This window comes from Polypterus senegalus, chromosome 10 (genome assembly GCF_016835505.1).
Source record: "Polypterus senegalus isolate Bchr_013 chromosome 10, ASM1683550v1, whole genome shotgun sequence".
NCBI lineage: Eukaryota > Metazoa > Chordata > Cladistia > Polypteriformes > Polypteridae > Polypterus > Polypterus senegalus.
Genome location: NC_053163.1, coordinates 180495431 through 180519819, shown reverse-complemented (window position 1 = coordinate 180519819; position 24389 = coordinate 180495431). Strand labels below are relative to the sequence as shown.

Here is a 24389-nt window from a genome sequence, read left to right as displayed (position 1 = left end):
TCTATCCCTGTCTTTTACATCACTTTCTGTAACACTGCTGCCTTTGTGTCCTCCCTCACCATATCCATAATCCTCCTCTTTGGCCTTTCTCTTTTCCTCTTGGCCTGGTGGTTCCATCCTCAACATTGTTTTCCCAATGTACCCCTCATTTATCCTCTGTACATGCCCAGACCATCTCAATCTACCTTCTCTCACTTAGTCACTGAACCATTGTACCTGTGTTGTCCCTCTAATATTCTCACTCCTAATCCTGTCTGCCCTTGTTGCTCCGAGCGAAAATCATAGCATCTTCAACTCCACTACTTCCAACTCTGCCACTGTTTCCAAACCACACAACATAGCTGCTCTCGCTACCGTTTTATAGACTTTCCCTTTCACGCTTACAGATACTCTTCTATCATAAATCACTCCTGCCACTTCTCCACCCAGCCCACCCTGTCTGTACTCTCTTCTTCACCTCTCTGATGCACTCTCCATTGACCTTAAACATCAAAATAAGTCCACAATTGATAGATAGATAGATAATAATAAAGAATGAGTGCCAATCTATGAGTCCATTTCTTTTAATTTGTTAAACCAGACTGAATAGAAAATGAAATGACGCTGAGCCTTCTGCTGCCACCTCTTCAGTTCTTCCTAGAATAGTTCTAAGAAGCCCTTAGTGTTGCAAGCCTGAGTGGAACGCCTTTCAAACTCTCAGAACCGGCAGATGTAATCTGGAACAGAAAAAATAACTTCAGCATTTGCATGAAAAGATATTGTGTAGTAATTAGACATCAGCTTGACACTTTTAACTTAATTAATATAACAACCATGAAAAACTAAACCATAGTAGGAATAATACAGAAGTTTCAGTCCATTATTAAAAGCTTCTAACACAGGCAGGGCATATTAAACTGAATACTTTTGATCTTGGAAAAAAAATAGTGTAATTTGATAAAGTATTGGATTAGTAAAGCAAGCAGACAGACAGACAGACAGACAGATAGATAGATAGATAGATAGATAGATAGATAGATAGATAGATAGATAGATAGATAGATAGATAGATAGATAGATAGATAGATAGATATGAAAAACACTATATGATAGATAGACAGATTTTAATTTGTCCCCAGGGGGAAATTAGGCTCTCTTAATAAACATAAAGTCAACCTAAATACAATACCAAAATAAAATGACCATGTAATATCATAAAATGCTGTACATTTCTAGTACAGATCAGGAAACATCATAAAATTCAATGCACTGTACACCTGTCTGAAAATAGTCCTCACATAAATAGCGTAAGTATGAATAGAATTTTTATTAAAACTTTTGAGAAAACTAAATAACTGGCAAAAAATTACAAACAGCAAGCTATCATTTCCTAACCTGTGGGCCATGCTGGCATTCTCAGCTGACTTAAATAGCCTGATGGACAAGTCAGGAGTGGTGATGTCAGAGTGGCCCCACCTCCTGGGGTTCCACCCACAAACTACAAGGAACATAAGTAAACTTAAAGACTCTGTACAATGAATAATAAACAAAAATTGATGAGAATAAGAAAATTGTGCAGAATGGAAGTAGAAATATTAAAACAACAATAAATATATAAACATACACTCACCTAAAGGATTATTAGGAACACCTGTTCAATTCCTCATTAATGCAATTATCTAATCAACCAATCACATGGCAGTTGCTTCAATGCATTTAGGGGTGTGGTCCTGGTCAGGACAATCTCCTGAACTCCAAACTGAATGTCAGAATGGGAAAGAAAGGTGATTTAAGCAATTTGGAGCGTGGCATGGTTGTTGGTGCCAGACGGGCCGGTCTGAGTATTTCACAATCTGCTCAGTTACTGGGATTTTCACGCACAACCATTTCTAGGGTTTACAAAGAATGGTGTGAAAAGGGAAAAACATCCAGTATGCGGCAGTCCTGTGGGCGAAAATGCCTTGTTGATGCTAGAGGTCAGAGGAGAATGGGCCGACTGATTCAAGCTGATAGAAGAGCAACTTTGACTGAAATAACCACTCGTTACAACCGAGGTATGCAGCAAAGCATTTGTGAAGCCACAACACGCACAACCTTGAGGCGGATGGGCTACAACAGCAGAAGACCCCACCGGGTACCACTCATCTCCACTACAAATAGGAAAAAGAGGCTAAAATTTGCACGAGCTCACCAAAATTGGACAGTTGAAGACTGGAAAAATGTTGCCTGGTCTGATGAGTCTCGATTTCTGTTGAGACATTCTAATGGTAGAGTCAGAATTTGGCGTAAACAGAATGAGAACATGGATCCATCATGCCTTGTTACCACTGTGCAGGCTGGTGGGGGTGGTGTAATGGTGTGGGGGATGTTTTCTTGGCACACGTTAGGCCCCTTAGTGCCAATTGGGCATCGTTTAAATGCCACGGGCTACCTGAGCATTGTTTCTGACCATGTCCATCCCTTCATGACCACCATGCACCCATCCTCTGATGGCTACTTCCAGCAGGATAATGCACCATGTCACAAAGCTCGAATCATTTCAAACTGGTTTCTTGAACATGACAATGAGTTCACTGTACTAAAATGGCCCCCACAGTCACCAGATCTCAACCCAATAGAGCATCTTTGGGATGTGGTGGAACGGGAGCTTCGTGCCCTGGATGTGCATCCCACAAATCTCCATCAACTGCAAGATGCTATCCTATCAATATGGGCCAACATTTCTAAAGAATGCTTTCAGCACCTTGTTGAATCAATGCCACGTAGAATTAAGGCAGTTCTGAAGGTGAAAGGGGGTCAAACACCGTATTAGTATGGTGGTCCTAATAATCCTTTAGGTGAGTGTATGTTAATATATCACACTGACAACCGCTCCTGGTAATGGTCCAAAATGGTGTCCCAGTGACATTACCGACAAAAATTGTAAAAACGAATAATTATAATAAATTAACTAAGAAAAATGAGAAAAAGAAAGAACAAACATGAATATTGATACCCATGACAGTCTCCACACAATTTCCCACTGATTACAAACAAAACCTATCACAACACTGCAAGGTACTTGCTTTAGTATAATAGCCATTCTTTAGTATAATAGTATACGAGCCATTCTTAGAATATTTGCAAAAATAAGACCAACTGTGTGCCCAGCTTTAAATGACTTGTTACGGTGCCACTGGTATCCTGTTCTCACAGTTTTCTCCGAGTTTTCTCAGAGTTTTCCTGGTCTCTCTTGCAGGCCCTAGCTATGGCAATTCAGGAAGCCAAGCAGCAGCACCCAGACATGCTTGTTACCAAGGCAGTGGTTGTCAGGGAAACAGAATGCACTCCACATGAGAAACCCAGGAAATCTCAGGTAAATGACAACTGTTAAAAGAAATGAAAGAAATGTTCAATGTGTCAGTTTACATTAACAGTTCTTTGAATACTTTTCAATAGAGGATAATGATTTATGAAAACAGTGTGATCATAATTAAAATGAATCTTGTTATCCTACTTATTATAATCACTGACAGTGCAAATACCCTTGGTGTTAATTATGACTGCTTATCAAATTATGGAAAACACTGGAACTTCAGACAGCAGGGTGGTTACAGCAGTGCCGAATATTTCTGTCCATAAAAATGATTACATACTGATTCATCCAAATAAACAGCTGGGTCTTCAAGGGCACTCTCAGCTCAGTAACAATTCTTCAGAACTGATTGCCCTTTTTAATCTAATAACAAGCAGACAAAACACAAATGGGAATGGATCTGAATTTGTCTTGTAGCATTAGGCACACAATGGAAAGGAAATGAATATCGAGATGTACTACCTTATTTTCTGCAGTGGGCTGTCGCCCTACAGGGTCACGGGGGTCTGCTGGAGCCAATCCCAGCCAACACAGGGCACAAGGCAGGAACCAATCCTGGGCAGGGTGCCAACCCACCGCAGGACACACACAAACACACCCGCACACACTAGGGCCAATTTAGAATCGCCAATCCACCTAACCTGCATGTCTTTGGATTGTGGGAGGAAATCCACACAGACATGGGGAGAACATGCAAACTCCACGCAGGGAGGACCTGGGAAGCGAACCCGGGTCTCCTAACTGCGAGGCAGCAGCGCTACCATTGCGCCACCGTGCCGCCCTGTGCAGGCTGGGATTGTCTCCAGCAGACTCCCATGACCCTGTGTTAGGATATAGCAGGTTGGATAATGACTGACTGACTGACTGCTTTCATTTTATTCTCTGTGTTACAGTTGCAATAATGTGAAAATAATGAGAAAATTTCCAATTATAAAAAATGTAGTGGCTATGGCTGTCCATCTCCAAATTATTTAGGATATTAGGTGGATTGGCAATGCTAAATTGGCCCGTGTGTGTGTGTGTGATGTGTGTGTTCATCCAGTAATAGAGTGGTGCCCTGTCCTGGGGTTGCTCCCGCCTTGCTTGCTGGGAATAGGCCTCTGCCTCCAGTGACTCAGCTCAGACTTTAGAAATGATATGGTATGGTATTTTTTCTTTTTGTTTTTGTTTGAAAAAATGCACAATGAGAAGATCCAGCTACTTAGTTTGTCATCCTTTCTGCCTCCAGCTGTGCCTTGAGGACGGGAGTTCATTCAGTGCTACACCCTAAAAGCAGTCCCTGTGACATGAGAACTAAGTGGGGAGAGCACAGAGTGCAGTGATGTGCCATTACACTCGGCAGACTGGGTAAACCAGGACATCCAGGACAGGCAGGCAAGAAAGAAATCACAGAGAGAGCACAAAAATAAAAATAACAAAATGGAGGAAGCCAAACACATACACAAGATACGCAGAGTTATCCAAGGCCAAATGCGGATTTTGCAATCAAAAACCCTGAGGAAAACGGGAGCTGGCGAATATGCTTCCTCCTCGTGTTTCCCTTACCCCCTCAATCATGTAACTGAATTTGAGATTCTATAAAATATAACAGCTAGAGATTGCTCCCACTGTAATATTGACTATTCAAAATGTAAATTAAAGACATCTACTGTATAAAGTACCTAACAAAATAAACAATTTAGGAACTGTGTGTCCACTAGCAGACTCAAGTAAGAATTGCACTGTACTCTGTACATATGACGATAAGGACTCTATAAACCTATAAATTGAACACCCTGATTACTATGGAGCCTTGAATTAGATTTACCATAATTATATTTTGATTCATAATTCAAACTAGTTTTATGTGTAATTGCATTTTCAGTTTGTTAAATTGATAATTAGATGAACCATCAGTGTACTTAGCAATCTACAGTACATAGTGTATATACTGTGGCAGGCGACTGGGGACCTTTGCCCCACTGGGATACCTGGAGAGTGGAAGGACCAGGACACAAGAGGGCAGGCCCCCTGGTTTGCATCAGGGCCATGGGACTGGAGCTTGGAAGCTCAATCCTGTTGGGGAACATGGCCACCTGCAGGGGGCAGTTGGACAATCCCGGAGCCTTGATGTGGCGGATGTGCTGCACGGGCACCCAGAAGCACTCCGGGTGTGCCTGGATTCTCTTTTGGCAGCACTTCCGCCACACCAGGAAGTGCTTCGGGAAGATCATCAGGGAGCACCTGAAGCACATTCAGGTGAACTATAAAAGGGGCCACCTCACTCCATTCGAGGAGCCAGAGTCGGGAGGTAGTAGACAGTGCTTGCTGGGAGGTGTGGAGGAGATAGAGAGAGAATTGTGTGAGATTATTTTTGTATTTACTTGCCTGTTCTATGGTGGCTGTGGTGCTTAGGGGCATATTTATAAAAGGCAAAATAATTAAAATACTTCTTAGTACTTTTACCTGGTGTCCTGAGCGTCTGTCTGTCGGGTTAGAGGAGCGACAGTGCCCTCTAGTGTCACAATACACATAACTGAGCTGCTAATTAGAACTAGAGTTACCAGTAATTTTTGACTAGTTAAATAAAATTTAAATTAGGCTACATCCATACTACTACATTTTTATTTAAAAATGCAGCCACTAGTCTCTATTTTCATCTATCCTCCACACTATCAAAGCATTTTTACTACTTAAAACAGAGACTTCTGAAAAGAATACCATATACACTGTATTCTCAGCATTGCACTGTGGATGGGTGAAAATGGAGAGCTTTGAAAATGCAGACTCTGATTGCTCCCTGATTGGTGTGCGCTTATTACTTGCCCAACAGCAGCAACAACATTTATTTATATAGCACATTTTCATAGCTATGTATATTGCTAGGCAACCTGGAATTACAGATATTTTTGATTTTGGATTTGGTAAAACTTTAAACAGCCCATCCTGCAAAGTGCATGTCTCGAATTAATTAGAAATCTTCCTTAAAGCACTCCCATCAGATAGAGTGAAGAGACAATATTAGTTTGCAGAATGGCTGGCATTACTTGCTTTTCATGTGATTGATAGATAGATAGATAGATAGATAGATACTTTATTAACTATCTATTATCACATGAAAAACAAGTAATGCCAGCCATTCTGCAAAACTAGTACAGTACATGTATATCCGTATGTTCCTTATCAAGCTCTTTCTTCTTTATGTGACTGTGATCATTAAAACTAACCTAAACTCTCAACTGAGGAAAGAGCATTTTTAGTAGAATCTCTGGAGCAGTGATAAAGTTAGCAATGTGCCCTTTATATTAATTTAGGAACAACGTATTTGGTACACACATACCGATAAAATGCACTGCTTCTGTATTGCAATACAGTGCACAAATAAAGCCAAATACTTTTCTTCAGTAATAATGATGTATAGTGTTACACTTGAGGTGGAATTAGGATACCACAAGGACTAAGAGATGAGGGATCATTAGAAAGACGGAAGTGATAAAACCAAAAAAAAGTTGTAACCCTAAAAATCGGTCAAGCTTAGCGTCAAAACTAAAATGAAATTCTGACTCCTAGGTAAAATTCACAACTGATAGTTATAGAGTAAAATTCACAACTGATAGCTATAGAGCAAAACAATAAACACATGTACTAAGATTTTAGTCTGTATCCACAAACTCGGACAATCTGGATGTGTTACAGGCTGGACTTTATATCGACTGACCGATGACGTTGTGAGAAGACCGCAAATACTGTATTATTTAACTTTCAGAAAAATGGAAGAATTCAAAAGAATTAATGCCAAAAAAACTTTAATAGAGTTATAAAAGGAAATGAATATTTTGGATAAGTGTTACAACAAAAGAAAACAAATATGAATCACAATATATAGTGTGGACACTAGGGGTCACTGTTGCCATATTGAACCCACCAGACAGACGTCCCAGACACACTTGTAAAAGCACAAGAATAATATTTAATAATTCTTTTGAATAAAGTGCCCAAAGCACCGCACTTCCCACAATTCTCAATTATAAACAATAATAATAACAACAATAATCCAATCCTCCACTCCCAGCAGCTCCATCACACACCCTCCCAACTCCAGCTCGATCTGCTGGGGTTTCCCAGAGTCCTTTTAAAGTCTCTGTCCCGGAAGTATTTTTTCTCTGGGTCACCAACACATCTTCTTTTATCAATTGTCCCAGAAGTACTGCGGGCTTCCGTCCTCGTGACCCCGAAGTACTTCTGGCTTGATGTCCTCGTAATATCCCCCTGGATCTTGGTGAGCTCCCCCTTGCAGTACCCACGGTACCCAACAGGGCTGAGGATACTGACTCCATGTCCCATGCTGCCCTGCGGGAACCCGAGGAGCCATTTCCATCCAGGGGAGCTGCCATCTAGCATTCCAGGGGAAGTAGTGTCTTGAAAAGTCTATTTTCTTCTCTGTAGTGATGTCCCGACCAGACTGAAATGCCGGCCATTCACCACAGTAGGTACACACATATTAAGATTTTAGTCTGTATCCACAAACTCAGACAATCTGGATGTCTAACAGGCTAAACATGGACAATCAGACAATCTGAATGTCTAACAGGCTAAACTTTATACCGACTGACCAATGGCTTTGTGAGAAGACGCAAATATATTTTAACCTCGATAAAAATTGAAGAATTCAAAAGAATTAATGCATACAATTTTTTCTACAGAGTTAGAAAAAAAAAATATGCAGGAGAAGTGTTACCCAAAAAAAGAAAACAAGTATGAATCACAATATATAGGTACACACATACAGTACTAAGTTTTTAGGTTGTATCCACAAACTCGGACAATCTGGATGTCTAAAAGGCTAAACATGGACAATCAGACAATCTGAATGTCTAACAGGCTAAACTTTATACCGACTGACCAATGGCTTTGTGAGAAGACGCAAATATATTTTAACCTCGATAAAAATTGAAGAATTCAAAAGAATTAATGCATACAATTTTTTCTACAGAGTTAGAAAAAAAAAATATGCAGGAGAAGTGTTACCCAAAAAAAGAAAACAAGTATGAATCACAATATATAGGTACACACATACAGTACTAAGTTTTTAGGTTGTATCCACAAACTCGGACAATCTGGATGTCTAAAAGGCTAAACATGGACAATCAGACAATCTGAATGTCTAACAGGCTAAACTTTATACCGACTGACCAATGGCTTTGTGAGAAGACGCAAATATATTTTAACCTCGATAAAAATTGAAGAATTCAAAAGAATTAATGCATACAATTTTTTCTACAGAGTTAGAAAAAAAAAATATGCAGGAGAAGTGTTACCCCAAAAAAGAAAACCAAGTATGAATCACAATATATAGGTACACACATACAGTACTAAGTTTTTAGGTTGTATCCACAAACTCGGACAATCTGGATGTCTAAAAGGCTGAACTTTATACCCATTGATTGATGGCATTGTGAGTAGATACAAAAATATTTTAACCTCCATAAAAATGGAAGAATCCAAGTGAATTAATGTAAAAAAAAAAACTTTAATAGAGTTATATAAAGGAATAAATATGCAGGGTAATTGTTACAAAAAAAGAAAACAAATATGAATCACAATATACTGTATATGTACACACATACTAAGATTTTAGTCTGTATCCACAAACACGGACAATCTGGATGTCTAATAGGGTGAACTTTATACCGTCTGACCGATGGCATTGTGAAAAGACGCAAATATATTTTAACCTCTGTAAAAATAGGAAGAATTCAAAAGAATAAGAATTAATGCATAAACTATTTTTTACACATTTAGAAAAAAACCAAATAAATATGCAGGATAAGTGTTACCCAAAAAAGAAAACAAATATGAATCACAATATATAGGTACACACAGACTAAGATTTTAGTCTGTATCCACAAACTCGGACAATCTGGATGGCTAACAGGCTAAACTTTATACCCACTGATTGATGGCATTGTGAGTAGTGAATTAATGTAAAAAAAAACTTTAATAGAGTTAGAAAATGAATAAATATGCAGGATAAGCGTTACAGAAAAGAAAAATATGAATCACAATATATAGGCTCATCAGGTCAATATTATCGTATGTGCATAATACAGTGAAATTCTTACTTGCATATGCTAACTAACATTGAGAGATGGTGGCAAAAAAATTGGACAATACTCTACTGGGTACATTCCCTTACTCATTATGCAGGCAAGCATTTCTAAACTACTGTCCTTTTCACCACAAAAGCAAAACTATTCCTGCTTGGCACAAGCCTAATGTTTTGTTCCTTTTACCTCGGAAGTCGGATGTCAGAGCTGTGAATGACGTCACACCCGAGTTGACTGCATTCCAGTAAAACATTCAGAAAATCAATATGGATGTGTCCAGGAAAACACTTGTTGTGCTTGCTCCTTCTGAATAAATTCCACTTGATAAGAACGTGTTACGTGGTATTCTGCGTATCTGAACACTGTAGCACCATGTCTACAGGTAGACGTTGGACAGTACTGTGTGTATGACTGATTTAATGAGACACAAATAGACAAATTTATTTCTATAGCGCATCTTTATACAAACAATGTAGCTCAAAGTGCTTTACATGATGAAGAAAAAGAAAACAGACAAAATAAATAAGAATTAAATTTAGGGAACACTAATTAACATAGAATAAATGTAAGGTCCGATGGCCAGGGAGGACAGAAAAAACAAAATAAAACTCCAGACAGCTGGAGAAAAAAATAAAATCTGCAGGGGGTTCCGAGGCCATGAGACCACCCAGACCCCTCTAGGCATTCTACCTAACATAAATGACCTCAATCAGTCCTCATTGTATTCAGGGTTCTCATGGAAGAATGTGCTAACAAACCTTATAAAGCTTAAGCTCACAGTGTATGGTGCCATTCTGGATTGACTCAGATGTGACAGATCATGTCTGATTTTCCGAGTTGGCAGATCTGGCTTGCAGTTGAAAATTTCAACTAGGATCTTGGAAATTCCGACTTCTGACTTCAAATGAAAAGCAGCATAAGACTAGGTGGTTTTTTAAATCCTTTGTTACATATTACTTTCTAGTTCTTTTAATCAGAAGTTCTTGTAGGATTATATCTTTCTTGTGAAAAATGTCACTTATAAACGATACAGTAGGCAGACTGATGGACAAATATCTAAAATATTTGACGTTTACTAACACATGTTTTCTAAATGCAGTCTTGATCTCTGGCGATGTGGTCTGGGGACCAGGGCTTCTCACGGGAAAGGGACCAGAGGGATTTCTTGCCTGCTATAGCCCACCTCTGCCTTCAAGACCCCACGGCTGCTTCGTGACATCACAACAACCTGGCGGCAAGGAAAAAAAGATAGAAACTACACAGAACAACCTGACTGCTATGCAAGAAGACGACAATAAATATACAAGTGAACAAAAAAGAAAAAACACCTAATGAATAAAACACAACTCTATCCAAGCACCACTCTTGCTACTTTGCCTGATCTCACCTGCATCAGCCCTGTGGAAGCCTTCACTTTTATGTACAGGAGCTCCCGAGTGGCCAGCCCTTCTTCACAGCTTCAATGGATTTGCATGTGCTGTTTCACACAAATGCTGAAAAGACTGAGCTGCTATGCATTGTCTAAAAAGCAGCCTTGAGTACTGATGGTATGGTTTATAACCGCTGTCCTTGGCAAAGATGCTGGCCAGGTGCCAACTGCTTTCGAGGTGTGGGAATCGTATATCACTCTTTTCTTCAGCTTAATTTGGGTTTTGACACTCAATGAGAGTGAACGACCCTGCTGCCTTTTCAAATGGGATGTAATGAAGTTGGAGAAATTTCCTAGTAAGCGATCTATAAAAAAAGCCATCAGATCTACTTTGCCATCTTGTCTTCCTTTGGTAGCTACAATCAGGGAAGGCAAGCTCAGGATGGAGTTTATAAACCTGTGCAAGCTGGAGAAACGGGGTGACTAACAGCATCATCGTCATCATCATCATCAGCAGCAGCAAGGGATGGTGTGAACCTCTTGCATTGGGGGAAAAGAAAAGCATGAAAAAACGAATTCACCATCTAGTTCTATCAGCCTAATCTGTATCCAAAAAACTGCATAGAATACAAAGGTTTCCAGCGGAACTGTTGGCAAATTCTATCCTGTAGCCACTGACAGCAGCATTCCTTCAACTTCCACATCAATGCACGGGTCTCAATGAAAACGACCTTCTTCTATCTGAGACGCATGTTCAGAAGGCTGGTAAAGTGTGAGAAGACGGCTGCTTCGTGACAAACGAACTAAATAGACAAGTCAGCTCGTCGGCTGTTAAGATCGAACACTGCAAGTTATTTCCCCTCTCCAACAAGTCCTGGTCTGTTCTGCATAAAATAATTACCAAATCAAATATGGGGGTCTGGTCTCGTCTATAGCAGGTCCCAGAGCAGGAAACTCAAAGGGAGTTTCAGGAATAAGATTTAAAAACTGGGCTTGGTTCCAATCGTCTGGATTTCCATTCCCTGGTTCCTGAACCCATTTCCCACCCCTTTATATCAATGAATTAATTAATTGCATAGTCTTGTTAAATTAATTTGAAGCAAAATGTTTCTAATATATACAATTTATCAAAAAGTGAGATTTTCTTTTTTTTTTAAGTTATATCGTTTGAATTTGCCTGTGTATTTATGGAAATGATGAATGTAAGGCTGTGACTTTCTCTTCCAGAAAAACTGAGTGCATAATCTGATCAGGACCCGAGAGATGAAGCATGAGGAACGAAAATGTCGTAACAAATGTCTTTCGAAAAAATCCCAAAACAGTTTCCAAACAATATTTTTTGAAAAGGATGCTGTATTTTTCGCACCGTTTTTCACATGATCCGTTTTTTTACATTTCTCATGTCTGATTTTATTTTTGTCTAATTTATATTTCTGATTATTTGCTTTATTTAAGTAGCCACCTACTAAAGGTCGCTTATGCCTTACAGTCCACCCATATGTTCCGAGTGCTCCACTTGTAATGCTGCAATCAGTCAGCCATCACTTATCAAAACTTTTCAAAGTGAGCACTGTCACATAGCTATTTACAAAGCTTTTAACGCAACAAAGTGAAATTCATATCTTAGGGTATAGCAGTAGAAGTGCAGAATTTAGAAATTAAATCAACGGTACATCAGGAGGGCAAGAAGAAGGGGAAAGGAAATTGGCAGCATGAGAGAAAGGGTTTGTCTTGAGCCAAACTTTGAATGGGACACCAGAATCTTCATTCCAGACACGGGGAGCTGTTTGCAGAGAATAGCCACACTCCCTGGACTATCTCGACTTTACGCTTTTTAACAGATATATGTAGTCACAGGTGTTACTATCAAGCCAATAATAACACAGCCTGTTTATCCTGTCAAATGGGTTACCGTATATATATATATATGTTCATGCACACACTCCATAATGGACAGCCACAACCTCAGATCAGAGGAAACTTTAGCAATAACCCATTAGCAGTATTGTCTTATCGATTTGTGTAGAACTCCCATAACTATGGCATTCCACCTGCTTGCCAGCAAGGCACCAGATACTGCCTCCAAGTGTTTCAAACAGAATCTCTGTGGTGTACTCTGGTTTGGAAGGGAAAGGCCAGCTTTAAACCACTGGAATAAAATGACGGGAAAGATGAAAGTGAAACCCAATGTTTTGACCTGCTGATCAATTAAGACTGTTTTTGGTCTCGTTTAATTTTTAAGTTCTGTCTGATAACGCTGGAGTCTGTAGTTCATGTCAGTTATGAGTTCAGTACCGTGTTGAGATGCAGTCACTGCCAGCATTGGTAATCTCTGCCGTTCCACTTTACCCACATTGCCCATTTGGGTAACACAAAAAGCATTCTGTTAATTGTCTGTTAAATGTCACCAGACGTTGTCAGTTTACACAAATGGAAGTCACTGGCCATGACACATTTACCGACTGCGTGATGACTTTCTAGCACAGTCCCTAATAGCCAATAGTGTGGTGCCTGACAGAGCCGGTGCTGTACGAAGGGTTAACAGCTATGGTGAGTTCACCTGCAATCTCTGCCCTTAAGTTTCCATTTTTTCCATTCTGGTATGTAGAATATGAGACATTAGACAGAGAAGCTTTGCTTCTGTTTGCGAGGTCCAAAGCACCCATGTTCCCAATTCCTAGTTGCTGGTTTATATACTTCTGGATGAGCTTTTATGGGTTGTCAGCTCATATGCACATAGAGATTCTCCCTCTATGACTAAAGACAAAGTCAAACCAGGGGAGTTGCACACTAGTTGAAGTAAGTTGTTGGAGATGCCACTTTACAAGACCAATATCAGAGAAGAGCATGACTTGCTGTTTCAGACTCGTCAAAATTATGGCAATTAAAGCTACAACAGAAAAAGTCACGTAATGTGACATTGTGTTGATGCTCAGCATATCTCCATGAAATATTATGAGTCACTGAACATAAAAATATGTATAATCTCAGCCTTCATTCCTACTGATCTGGTACAATAGCAACTGCTCACTGACCAGCTTAGTATATACATGAATAATCCATCCATTTTCTAAATCCACATATCCAGAGAAGGATCACAGGACATACAGTTTAGGTGGATTGATGATGCTACATTGGCCCTAGTGTTTGTGGGTGTATTCACCCTACGATGGACCGGCATCATTCCTACCTTGCGTTTGTTTCTTTCTGTGATATGACCAACCAAAAAAAGAAATTGTGAGAATTTGGAATGCCAAAAATCATTTCAAAATTTTAATAGTACTACAAGATGAGTTCACAATGCAGTAATCTAGAATCCTGACGGCTAGATTTTCAAAAATTTTTCCCTGAGCAAAATTGGTTCCTTCTTTATTTCTAGAAGAGCAAGGCAAAGATTCCTGAGATAGTGATTTTGGATAGATTGAGGTCAGGGTTTGCATTGCGGCAGTATTTTCCAATATAGTGTCTCACATCATGCAGCCCAACGACCCCCATGCCGACAAAAATAACTATAAATAACTCAGAAATACACAAAAAGCTCCACAAGAGAAAGGATAACCGTAAACCCTTGGTTTGTATTAACAGGGCAAACAAATCTTGCCTGAAGAAGGGGCCTGAGTTGCCTCGAAAGCTTGCATACTGTAATCTTTCTAGTTAGCCAATAAAAGGTGTCATTTTGCATAATTTCTCACAACAGGGCAAACAAAGAATCTAAGAAAACAGACAAGAAATATTCAAAACCAATACATCTAAATGGTACAAACTCCAGTGGAAGCGAATGAGTCCCACTCCTAAGCCTTCTCAGCCAATTTATGGACAGAGGGCCCAGAAGTGGTTACATTAAGGTGGTCCCACCTTTCGGGGCACCATAAACAAAATGCTTGCTATCAGATATACAGTAAATCGGAGTTTCCAACTTGGAAATTTCATGTGGCTTCACTAAAAACTCAGAGCAACAAGTCCGACAATTCAGAGAAAACAAAGCTACAAAAATTCTCAGAGCTGGCTCTTCACCTTAGTCGATTATATAAAATAAAAAATATGAACAAGGCCTGCCAAAAATGGCACTTTTTTGGTCAAGCTGTGTTTGTAGCAAAGTGATACCCATTTAATATGATTAATTTTCTTTTAAATGTCCCCAAAACTGGGAAGGTGAAAAGTCACAATCTAGTAGCTCTGAATAGAACATGTGAACGCAGTACACATTTAAAGGGACAGTACACAATTATAATAGAAAATATGTAAGAAAAAAGAAGCCAAATACATACACATACATTAATACATAGCATGAGAAATTTTAATCTGTGTATATTTCACTACTATTTAAATAAATTGTATTTTTAGCATTCATTTAAGTCATTTCAACTTGCAACACTGTACTTAGGAGTTCAGGTTTTTGAAAATTTACATATAAATAAATGACAAAATCCTACATTTAAATGAAAGAAATCTCATGAATATTACATTTTATTAGAAGTATTTTATTTGTCTGATTAAATTAAAATTACCATTTTTAAATAATGATAATTATAATTAAGTCATTTCAAATACTTTAAATTTAAATTGCTATATAAAGAGTTTACTGTATTGCACCTGTAGCCGCTTTGCGTAAGGTGAAGTCAGGCACGGGTAAGACGCGTGTCAAAGAAATCTCTCAGTCCAAAAGTTCGTTTTAAAAATATTTAGTGAAAGTTAAAGGCAAATAATCCATACAAGAATAAAAAGAAAAATAGTTACACACAAAGAATAAAGGCAAAAAAAGGGAAAAATATATCTTCTATAAACTTAGTTTTTCTTATGAAGCTTTGGTTACTTCTGTACTTAAAGGTTATTTATTTCTTCTTCTGTATGCTTTAAACATACGGTTCAAAACTTAGATCTTTTAATTTACGAGTTACTTTACACTCAAAAGTCCCTTAGGCTGTTGGCACTTAGATATGCGCCAAGCTCAGTGCCGTGCATAAGCACGAACGCGAGCATAAAAAGACTTCTTTCAAGGACACGGTTAAAAAACCGTATGCCTCTATACCTTACACAAGGTAAGGCAAAACACTTACTAAAGAACATTGTTTACTCAAAAACTGTTAAGAGATGACAGGAAAATACCAACTCAATTCTATTCACGGGGGTTTTAGGAACCTCCCATATTTTATGCATTATCATCTAGTAAATATTCATACATTTTATAGAACTAGGAAAATGGATCTTACAGCACCCATTATTTCCAATAACCCAGTTATCAAAAAGGTAGATTCATCATATTGAATGAATAGAACAGACCTGTTTTTAAATTAAACTAATTACAATTAATTACTTCTATATTCCTCTGATTTTCTTATTCAATTTAATTTAGTCTAACATTTTTACATTTTGAATTTTATGAAAGATTTATGAAATTTAACATAAAAATAATCACAATTCATTCTCATTGGTCAAAAGTTAAATTTTAGTTCACGGTCAGGCTATGGGTTCAGATCCCGTTATAGACACCATGTGACCACGAGCGAGCCACTTCACCTGTCTCTGCTCCAATTGGAAAAACAACAAAAAGCCAGAAATGTAAGCAATTGTGCCTCAAATTTTGAAAGTCACCCTGAGTAAAGGCATCTTCCAAATACGCAAGTAATAATAATAGATTTAATTTATCTGATGTAGTCTTCCTATATTAGAAAAAACACACCATTTTCTGTTCTGTTCTTCCCTACTGTCCTTTTATACAGAAAAGCACTTTTGACATGGTAGTGGAAACTTACAGATCAGCTCTTTACCACCAAATATCTACACATGTAATATGAAACTTGATATACACTGAATCTTTCCCCTTGACTTGTTTCTGCAAAAATATTTTGTGTTAAAATTTTGACTGTCCAGACTTATTTATAAGGAGTAAAATTGTGTACTGCTGCTTGTGATTTCTTCCATTATGAGTGACAGGAAAAAAGTGAATTATGTCTTTGTCTTCAGACACAAGGGGCCTGAAACATTCTAAATTATTAATAAGAAAATTGATTTATTTATAAACTGTGCATCATCTTAGTTTAAAAATATACATTCATTTTTTAGTATATTGTATTCAAGGCACTTTTTGCACTCAAGACCTCTAAATTGTGCAGAAGAGGTAGGTGAATGAACTCCGCAGAATCACTTAAATGTGTTTAACGTGTGCAACTAGGAAATCTGAGGTGTACGTAAACCAGAAATACCTTCACAGGCTCACAATCCTCCCACTGACTTTATGGTTGGCTGTGTGGAAGCTTCCTTTGGTCAGTGACCTCCTCATTTTGCTGTTTCTCCCAGACAGATGGCCAGATAAAGCAGACATAGACAAAGGTCACAACACTTTGTTGAAATTAACCCTAAAGCTTTGGTGATCACTTACGTGCTGCCTGTTTACATGGAATAATATAATTTTCTAGCTGTTATACCAATCCAGAATGGTGTTTTAGTTGCAGGTGAACTGATTCCATACTTCTTGACCTTCATTGTTCATCTAAACTCAAACTAGCAGTCGACATCTTTAATAGCTCCACTCTGTCCATGGCCCACCGCCACGCACACTTGCCATTTCTGACAGTGACAACTCAATGCTTAGTGTACTGTACTGAAAGCAGGAGCTGTGTGAACTGCGCCTTGAAAGACACGGAAATGCAGTTTGACCCTCATTGCTCTCTGCACGGCTAGTAGGAGCATTTAACTCTTTTAGCCCTCCCCCATCTTGACCTCTTCCTCTTGCTCTACATTGCCCCTAGTGCTTGGTGGTGTGTGTTTGCTGTACTTGCATTCGGTCAAAGTGAAATAAATGTCTCAGTGCAATACAGCTCCGATGTATGAGTCTTTCTTTACTTTGGATTTTTCTTTTAAAATAATTGTCTTAATTGTTCAGTCTTGATTACAGAAGGGGCCAACCATGCATCAATACACAGAGAACGATGCCAACCATGATGCCTCAACAACTGCTCTGGAAACACAGGACCCTTCTCATTAGGTTACCAGAAATTCTATGACGCTGACCATAAACATTATGTGCAAAGTATTAATGTAAGAACTTGGAGCTGGTGCAGCCGGGCAGATGTCCACTTCTTAGCTGTCCGTCTGGAAATACACTTTAAGATTTAGAGTAAGACTGATCGCATGCTGATTTTACTTTTTTCTTGTATTTTTTTTTCTCACCACCAATCCTTTTCTCTAACCTACAGTGGATAACCTACCAACGGTAAAGGGGACTACTAAGAAGGTACTGAGTGATTTGGAAATTGTAGATGGAGAAGTGCTGTGTAGATTAAATAGGCTGAAATCAAATAAATCACCAGGGGCCTCATGTATAATGCCGTGCTTAGAATTCACACTATAACATGATGTAAGCACAAAAGCCAAAATGTGCTTACGCACAGAAAAATCCAGATGCAGGAATCTGTGCGTACTCCAACTTCCGCGTTCTTCCGCTCCATAAATCCCAGTCAGCATGAAAAGTAACGCTCATGCACGCACCTTCTGTCCCGCTTCTTTGAATATGCAAATCAATATAAATTGTCCTTAAGCTCAGCCTTCTGTGAAAAGACAATGGGAAAAGCACGGTGGAAAATATAAGAATTTCAGCAAATACCAAGTGGAGGCAAAGGAAAAATATACTATTTGTTTATTTAAACCGTGGTATAATCAACAAAAGGAAGTTGATCGAGTGACATAGCGTGTTGGAGAAACTTGAAAGCTCACGTTCACAAAGTCACACAGTGCTGGAAATAAAAATGAAGTTGTCAAATATCAAAGTCGCCGTGAATAGGCGAGTTGTAGCCCACTGTCCGAGTGTCATTTGAAAGCTTATTAGGGTACAGAGAAAAAAAAGGCACACGCTGGGGAAAAAGCACGAAATGTCAACTTCAGCCTCGAAATTTCCACTTTAATCATGTAGTTTATTTTGTCATTAAAGTAGAACATCATAAACGTCATCTTAAAATCATTTAATTAATCAGTTTCTCAAATCACATTGTAAATAAAGTAGCACGTTAAATAGTTTGTTTTGTATGTGATCTTCTATGTGCTCTGTGTGTGAATCACTACTTGCCTCTTAAACCGGCTCTTTTCCTCCGACTGGACACAGAATCCATTACATTCGTGATATTACAGCTCTCTGAATAACTAAAATACTGAGATGTATACGTGATATAATTTTCATGATGATAGGAGCTAAAGCACGTTATTAAACATGGGTTTCACGGCGCAGTGATTGTGTGTGACCTTCAATGAAATTATTTATTGCAGCAGTACTCAGGGGTGGCTCTAGGCTTGTGGCGCCCTGGGCAAAGAAAGAATCGGTGGCCCCTTCGCCCGCCAATGTCAAAATGGTATCTTATGCACGGTGGATGGCCATGTCCATTGCGGACACTGCATAGCTGCCTCGTTCTCATGACACAAGCGTTTAAATTTTGTCAAAATTTGCCGCTACAATCTTAGCTGTGTCGTTATTTTCTCTTTCTCTTTTATATTCACTATATATTGGCGTGGCCGCCCCTGCAGTCCTTGCTTTTTCTTTCTCCAAGTAACTGATCGCCACACAATCAGCTCTGTAATAGACGTTAAGCCATCTGTAAGTTCAGAGCACCAATTCTTCAAAACATTTAAGGAACATATCTTCGTAGTACATGTTTAATTATTCTATCCTTCATGCCAGTCCCAGTGAAGAATATAGATTATTTAAATGAAGTTAAAGTTTAATCTGTATAATATAATAAACATATTTTGCTGCATTTCATCTTAAAAATGATATTGTCATCATATGTAAATACGCCGTTTTTAAAGTGGCTCAGGTTGTGTAATATTATAACTGTATGTGCAAGTTTACAGTGAGGTAATTCTACTTATAAGAAAAAACAGTTCAACAAGGAGCAGTGATTGAGTGTGTTTATAGTTCTTGGGATGAAACTGTTTCTGAACCGTGAGGTCCGTATGGGAAAGGCTTTGAAATGTTTTGCCGTGGCTGACATGGCGTGTGCTTGATACTGTATCCCGATAATTCTCTTTCCGATCAGCTGCTGCTGTGATTCACACTCAGATACAGTGATATAAATACTCCGAGTGGTGCAGTGAGAGAAATATGGAAAAAGATGATCCGCTGTGGCAACTCCTAACGGGAGCAGCTGAAAGAAGAAGAAGAAGAAGAGGGTGCAGTGAGAGTAACAACGCTAAACCAGTTATGGTATTTGGAATACTATGGCTATTCCCTGGACCATTATATTGTTACAAGTTAATTACAATCAGATGCATTACACTAATAAACAATATGCAGTTAGTTTCTGTGTATTTATAAAGCTGCGTCAGGAAAATAAAAGAGTAACCACACAGGAACAGTAGCATTGCATTGACGCTGGGTGCCGCCAGTCTGCAAAACCAAGTGGAGAACTGGCGTACGGCTAGGTATGAGGTACCATGGAAAAGTGCGTGTCTTTATGCCAAGTGTAGGTTTTATACATCGCGATTTGAACGTGGAAAAGTTCTTACGCAACATTTCTGTGCGTACGCACTGTTCATACATGAGGCCCCAGGACCAGATAATATTTATCCTTGAGTTCTTAACGAGGTTAGCCAGTCCATATGTAAACTCTTGACACATATACCATATATACTCATGTTTAAGTTCTCCCGTGGATAAGTCGGAGCTTAATTTCCGGTATTTTATAATGTCGGTCGTATAAGTCGAATACAGAAAACTCACACTATTGGTTCAAGGGATTATGATATGCTAACGCCCACCTGAGAGAGTAACCACGGAGCACACGCCCTTTTTTTCTATGTATTGGGCCTACGTGACCACACAGTAATACCCAAACTATTGCGAAGTGACGTTTGCACTGTTTTGTGTTTTTTGTATCTCACACCCTCATACACCTTTATCATAAGAGCATCCCTTATCTACGATGGAGTGATTGATCAGAAGGAAATATGAAGCTGGTTTTAAATGAAAGAAATTGGTAACTGCACTGCTGCAACAAAATCCAATGTGTCTGAGAAACTAATGCAAGATTAGAGGAGACAAGAAGATGTAAAAAAAAAATTTAAGTGTCACATTTTTGAACAGGCCTATAAGTCGGGGTCTGATTTTATGATCGATTTTTCGGCTTTCAAGACCCGACTTATACACGAGTATATATGGTATTTAGGAAGTCACTGTCGCCGAAGGACTGCAAAAAGGCAAATAATATTCTGTTTTAAAAAAAAAAGGATGATCGGACGGATCTAAGCAGTTATGCCAGTGAGCTTAATGTGTGTCACAGGTAAATTAATGGAAGGAATTACTAAGGAAAAGATTGAATAACACTTGGCAAAAACAGGAGTTTTACAGAACAGTCAGCAAGTGTTTAAAAAGGGAAGTTGTGTTTAATCAACATGACAGAATTCTATGAGGAAGCAACAAAAGGCTATGATCAAAGTGGAGCATATGATATTATATATCCTGACTTTCAGAAAGTATTTGATAAGGTGCCACATGAGAGGTTCGGCCTCAAACTAAAAGAAGTGGAAGTTCATGGTGTTTTGTGTGGATGGCTGCAAAATTGGCCCAGATACAGGAAGGAGAGGGTGATGATGGAAGCAACCCTATCAGAATTGGCTGACATTAAGAGTGGTGTGCCTCAGGGGTCAGTGCTAGGGCTGCACTATTTTTAATACATATATGTTTTAGATAGGAATATAAACAGCAAGCTGGTTAAGTTTGCAGATGATACCAAATTAGGTGGATTGGTAGGTAATCTACAATCTGTTGAATTATTACAGAGGGATTTGAACAACATACAGGCTTGGTGAGATTTGTGGCAGATGATGTTTAATGTAAGTAAATTACATGTAGGTAGTAAAAATATTAGACTTGAATACATAATGGGAGGTCTGAAAACCAAACGTACGCCTCATGAAAAGGATTTAAGAGTCATAGTAGACTTGACGCTAACAATGTCCAGACAGTGTTCAGAAGCCATTAAGAAGACAAACATAATGTCAGGTTATATAGCACCCTGATGTGTGGAGTACAGGTCTATGGAGGTTCTGCTCAAGCTTTATAACACACTGGTGAGGCCTCATCTGGATTCCTGGGTGCAGTTTGGGTCTCCAGGCTACAAAAAAGACATAGCAGTGCTAGAAAAGGTCCAGAGAAGAGCGACTAGGCTGATTCCAGGGCTACAGGGGATGAATTATAAGGAAAGATTAAAAGAGTTGAGTCTTAAGGGGATTAAGAGATGACATGATTGAAGTGTTTAAATTCTTGAAGAGAATTAGTACATTGGATCGAGACTGACTTTAAAATTAGTTCATGAGGAACACAGGGAGACAGTTGGAAACTTGCTAATGGTAAATTTCACACAAACATTAGGCCGTTTTCATTACACACAGAACCACAGACACATGGAATAAGCTACCAAGTAGTGTAGTAGACAGTATGACTTTATGGACCTTCAAAGCCCGTCTTGGTGTTATTTTGGAATAATTATGTGGATAGGGCTGGAAAGCTTTGTTGGACTGAATGACCTGTTCTTGTGTAAACTTGTAATATTCTAATGTTCTAACACTCGCTCCACATCTTGCACTCTAGAAAAGAATGTCCGCATCACCTTCAAGTTAAATTTCAAATCAGACAAAAGTCCCACACTTCCATCAATGGATGATCCCTTAAATCCTGGCTGCTGGCCTTAACAAACACCTCTCCTATCTGCATTCCGGTACCAAATTAAAACTTGAATCTTCCCTTTGTGAAGTATTCGCACCAGCATACAAAATCTACATAGACTGCATACCTTTATGTTGCCTGACTTATTCCATCCATTAAACCTCTCATGTGTTTTCGAGGGACAAATGAGTTATTATCTATAAAGTTTTCCTCCAGTGTTATTGAGTTCCTTGTTCTCTTATCAAAACAACAGCATCTAACAACTCTTTGCTTGAGTGTTCCTCTTAAATTTCAAGAATATTATAATGAATTTTTAAATTGTTTATTTTAATTTGGAGTCTTCCATAAAGGCAAAATGATGTAAGTACTGCAAAAGCTGCTACTCAGATAGGTCAAGAATTTCACTGGTCTGCCCACTGGTTTCAACGTAACCCATCTAGGCCTCATATACTACCTGGTACAGTCCCAAATATTGGAAGCTGGAAAACAAGTATACATACTGTAGTGCCCACGACAAGTATTGATATAGATTCTTGCTGTTTATATACAGTTGCTCTTTCGGTTAGCCCTTAAAAGGATTGTGTATTGTTGCCATACTAGCTGGAAATCTTCTGTAACTTTGGCAGGCTTGACTTTTTTACAGGCTCCCCTGCCACTGGCTCTGACTCTACTTGTTCTCATGATGGAATACCAACTCAAACTGGCTGATGGAACTTGTCAGCACTGTTACATAGCCTTCCCCAATGACTATTTCCGATCCTTGAACTCTTTGAAATGGCTGGGCGGTTTTTGTTTTTGCTGCAGTTGTGTGGCTGGTGGCAAAAGTACATCAGCCGGGGTCTTGAGAGCTTTGTCGACAGGTAGCACAGCAGGGTTGTTGAGTGTTGCACTGTCATGCCGTGCAGCAGAGATTTTAAACACACTGCGCAGTTATCTGTCAATTATCAGTGAGCAAGTGTAGTGGTGTGTAAAATTGGTCATATTTAGCATATAAGTTGATGACTATTTTGTATGTCTTTATTTGTAATGTTAAAAGAGCCTGGAAGCTGGACAGATCAGTTTTCATCAGAAATCCAGAATTTCTTTGATAAGAAAAGCTCCATCTGAGGCAGTTTCATTTCTTGCTTGTTTATTACACCCACACTGTAATATAGCTGAACTGGGAGAGGGGTTGTGTATGAGCTGTTTTATTGGTGAATGACCCAGGAAAAGACAAATAGACTTATTCCATTGGTTATTGGAAGTATATTGTGCCTGAAACAGGACTGGAAGAATCAAGGAATATGCCCGTTACTCCAGAGATATACTAATAGAAGTTAGACCAGTGTGAGACAATGCCCTCTCTCACTCTTGCTATTTCTCTATAATGGAGACAACTCTATCTCAGGAGTCACATTGGGACAGGTATGCTACCTGTTTCAGTACTCCACTCAAAGGCCTTGTGGTAGCAAAGACCGAGCTAGACTGAAGATAAGACGTTTAACATAGACGGGAACGCATTATTTAGGAAGGACGGACACAACCAAAAAGGTGTAGGAGTCACCATGTTTGTGAAACAGAATTAAATACAAGGCTTCGGGTGAACAACAGCTTAGTGAGGATGTTTGGATTCTACTATGCATCACTTGGGATCGAGGCCTTACATCAGGAGTATATTATAGCCTCCCCATCCATTTTCCAACCTGTTGAATCCGAACACAGCGTCACAGGGGACTGCTGGAGCCAATCCCAGCCAACACAGGGTGCAAGGTAGGAACCAATCCTGGGCAGGGTGCCAACCCACCGTAGGACACACACACCCACACACCAAGCACACACTAGGGACAATTTAGAATCGCCAATCCACCTAACCTGCATGTCTTTGGACTGTGGGAGGAAACCCACAGACACGGGGAGAACATGCAAACTCCATGCAGGGAGGACCCGGGAAGCGAACCCAGGTCTCCT

At 39.1% G+C, this 24389-nt stretch overlaps 1 protein-coding gene across 8 annotated transcripts in view; it reads left to right on the top strand.

Moving 5' to 3' along the window:
- The window catches only part of LOC120538390 (band 4.1-like protein 1), a 329511-nt gene extending 314610 nt beyond the window's left edge, over positions 1-14901 (top strand). For all 8 annotated transcript variants that reach the window (XM_039767891.1, XM_039767892.1, XM_039767890.1 and 5 more), the window contains 2 exons: positions 3218-3334; positions 10520-14901. In XM_039767891.1, the coding sequence (XP_039623825.1) occupies positions 3218-3334; positions 10520-10525 (123 nt within the window). In that variant the 3' untranslated portion in view covers positions 10526-14901. The remainder of the gene's footprint in view (positions 1-3217; positions 3335-10519) is intronic.
- The last annotated feature ends 9488 nt before the right edge of the window (positions 14902-24389 follow it).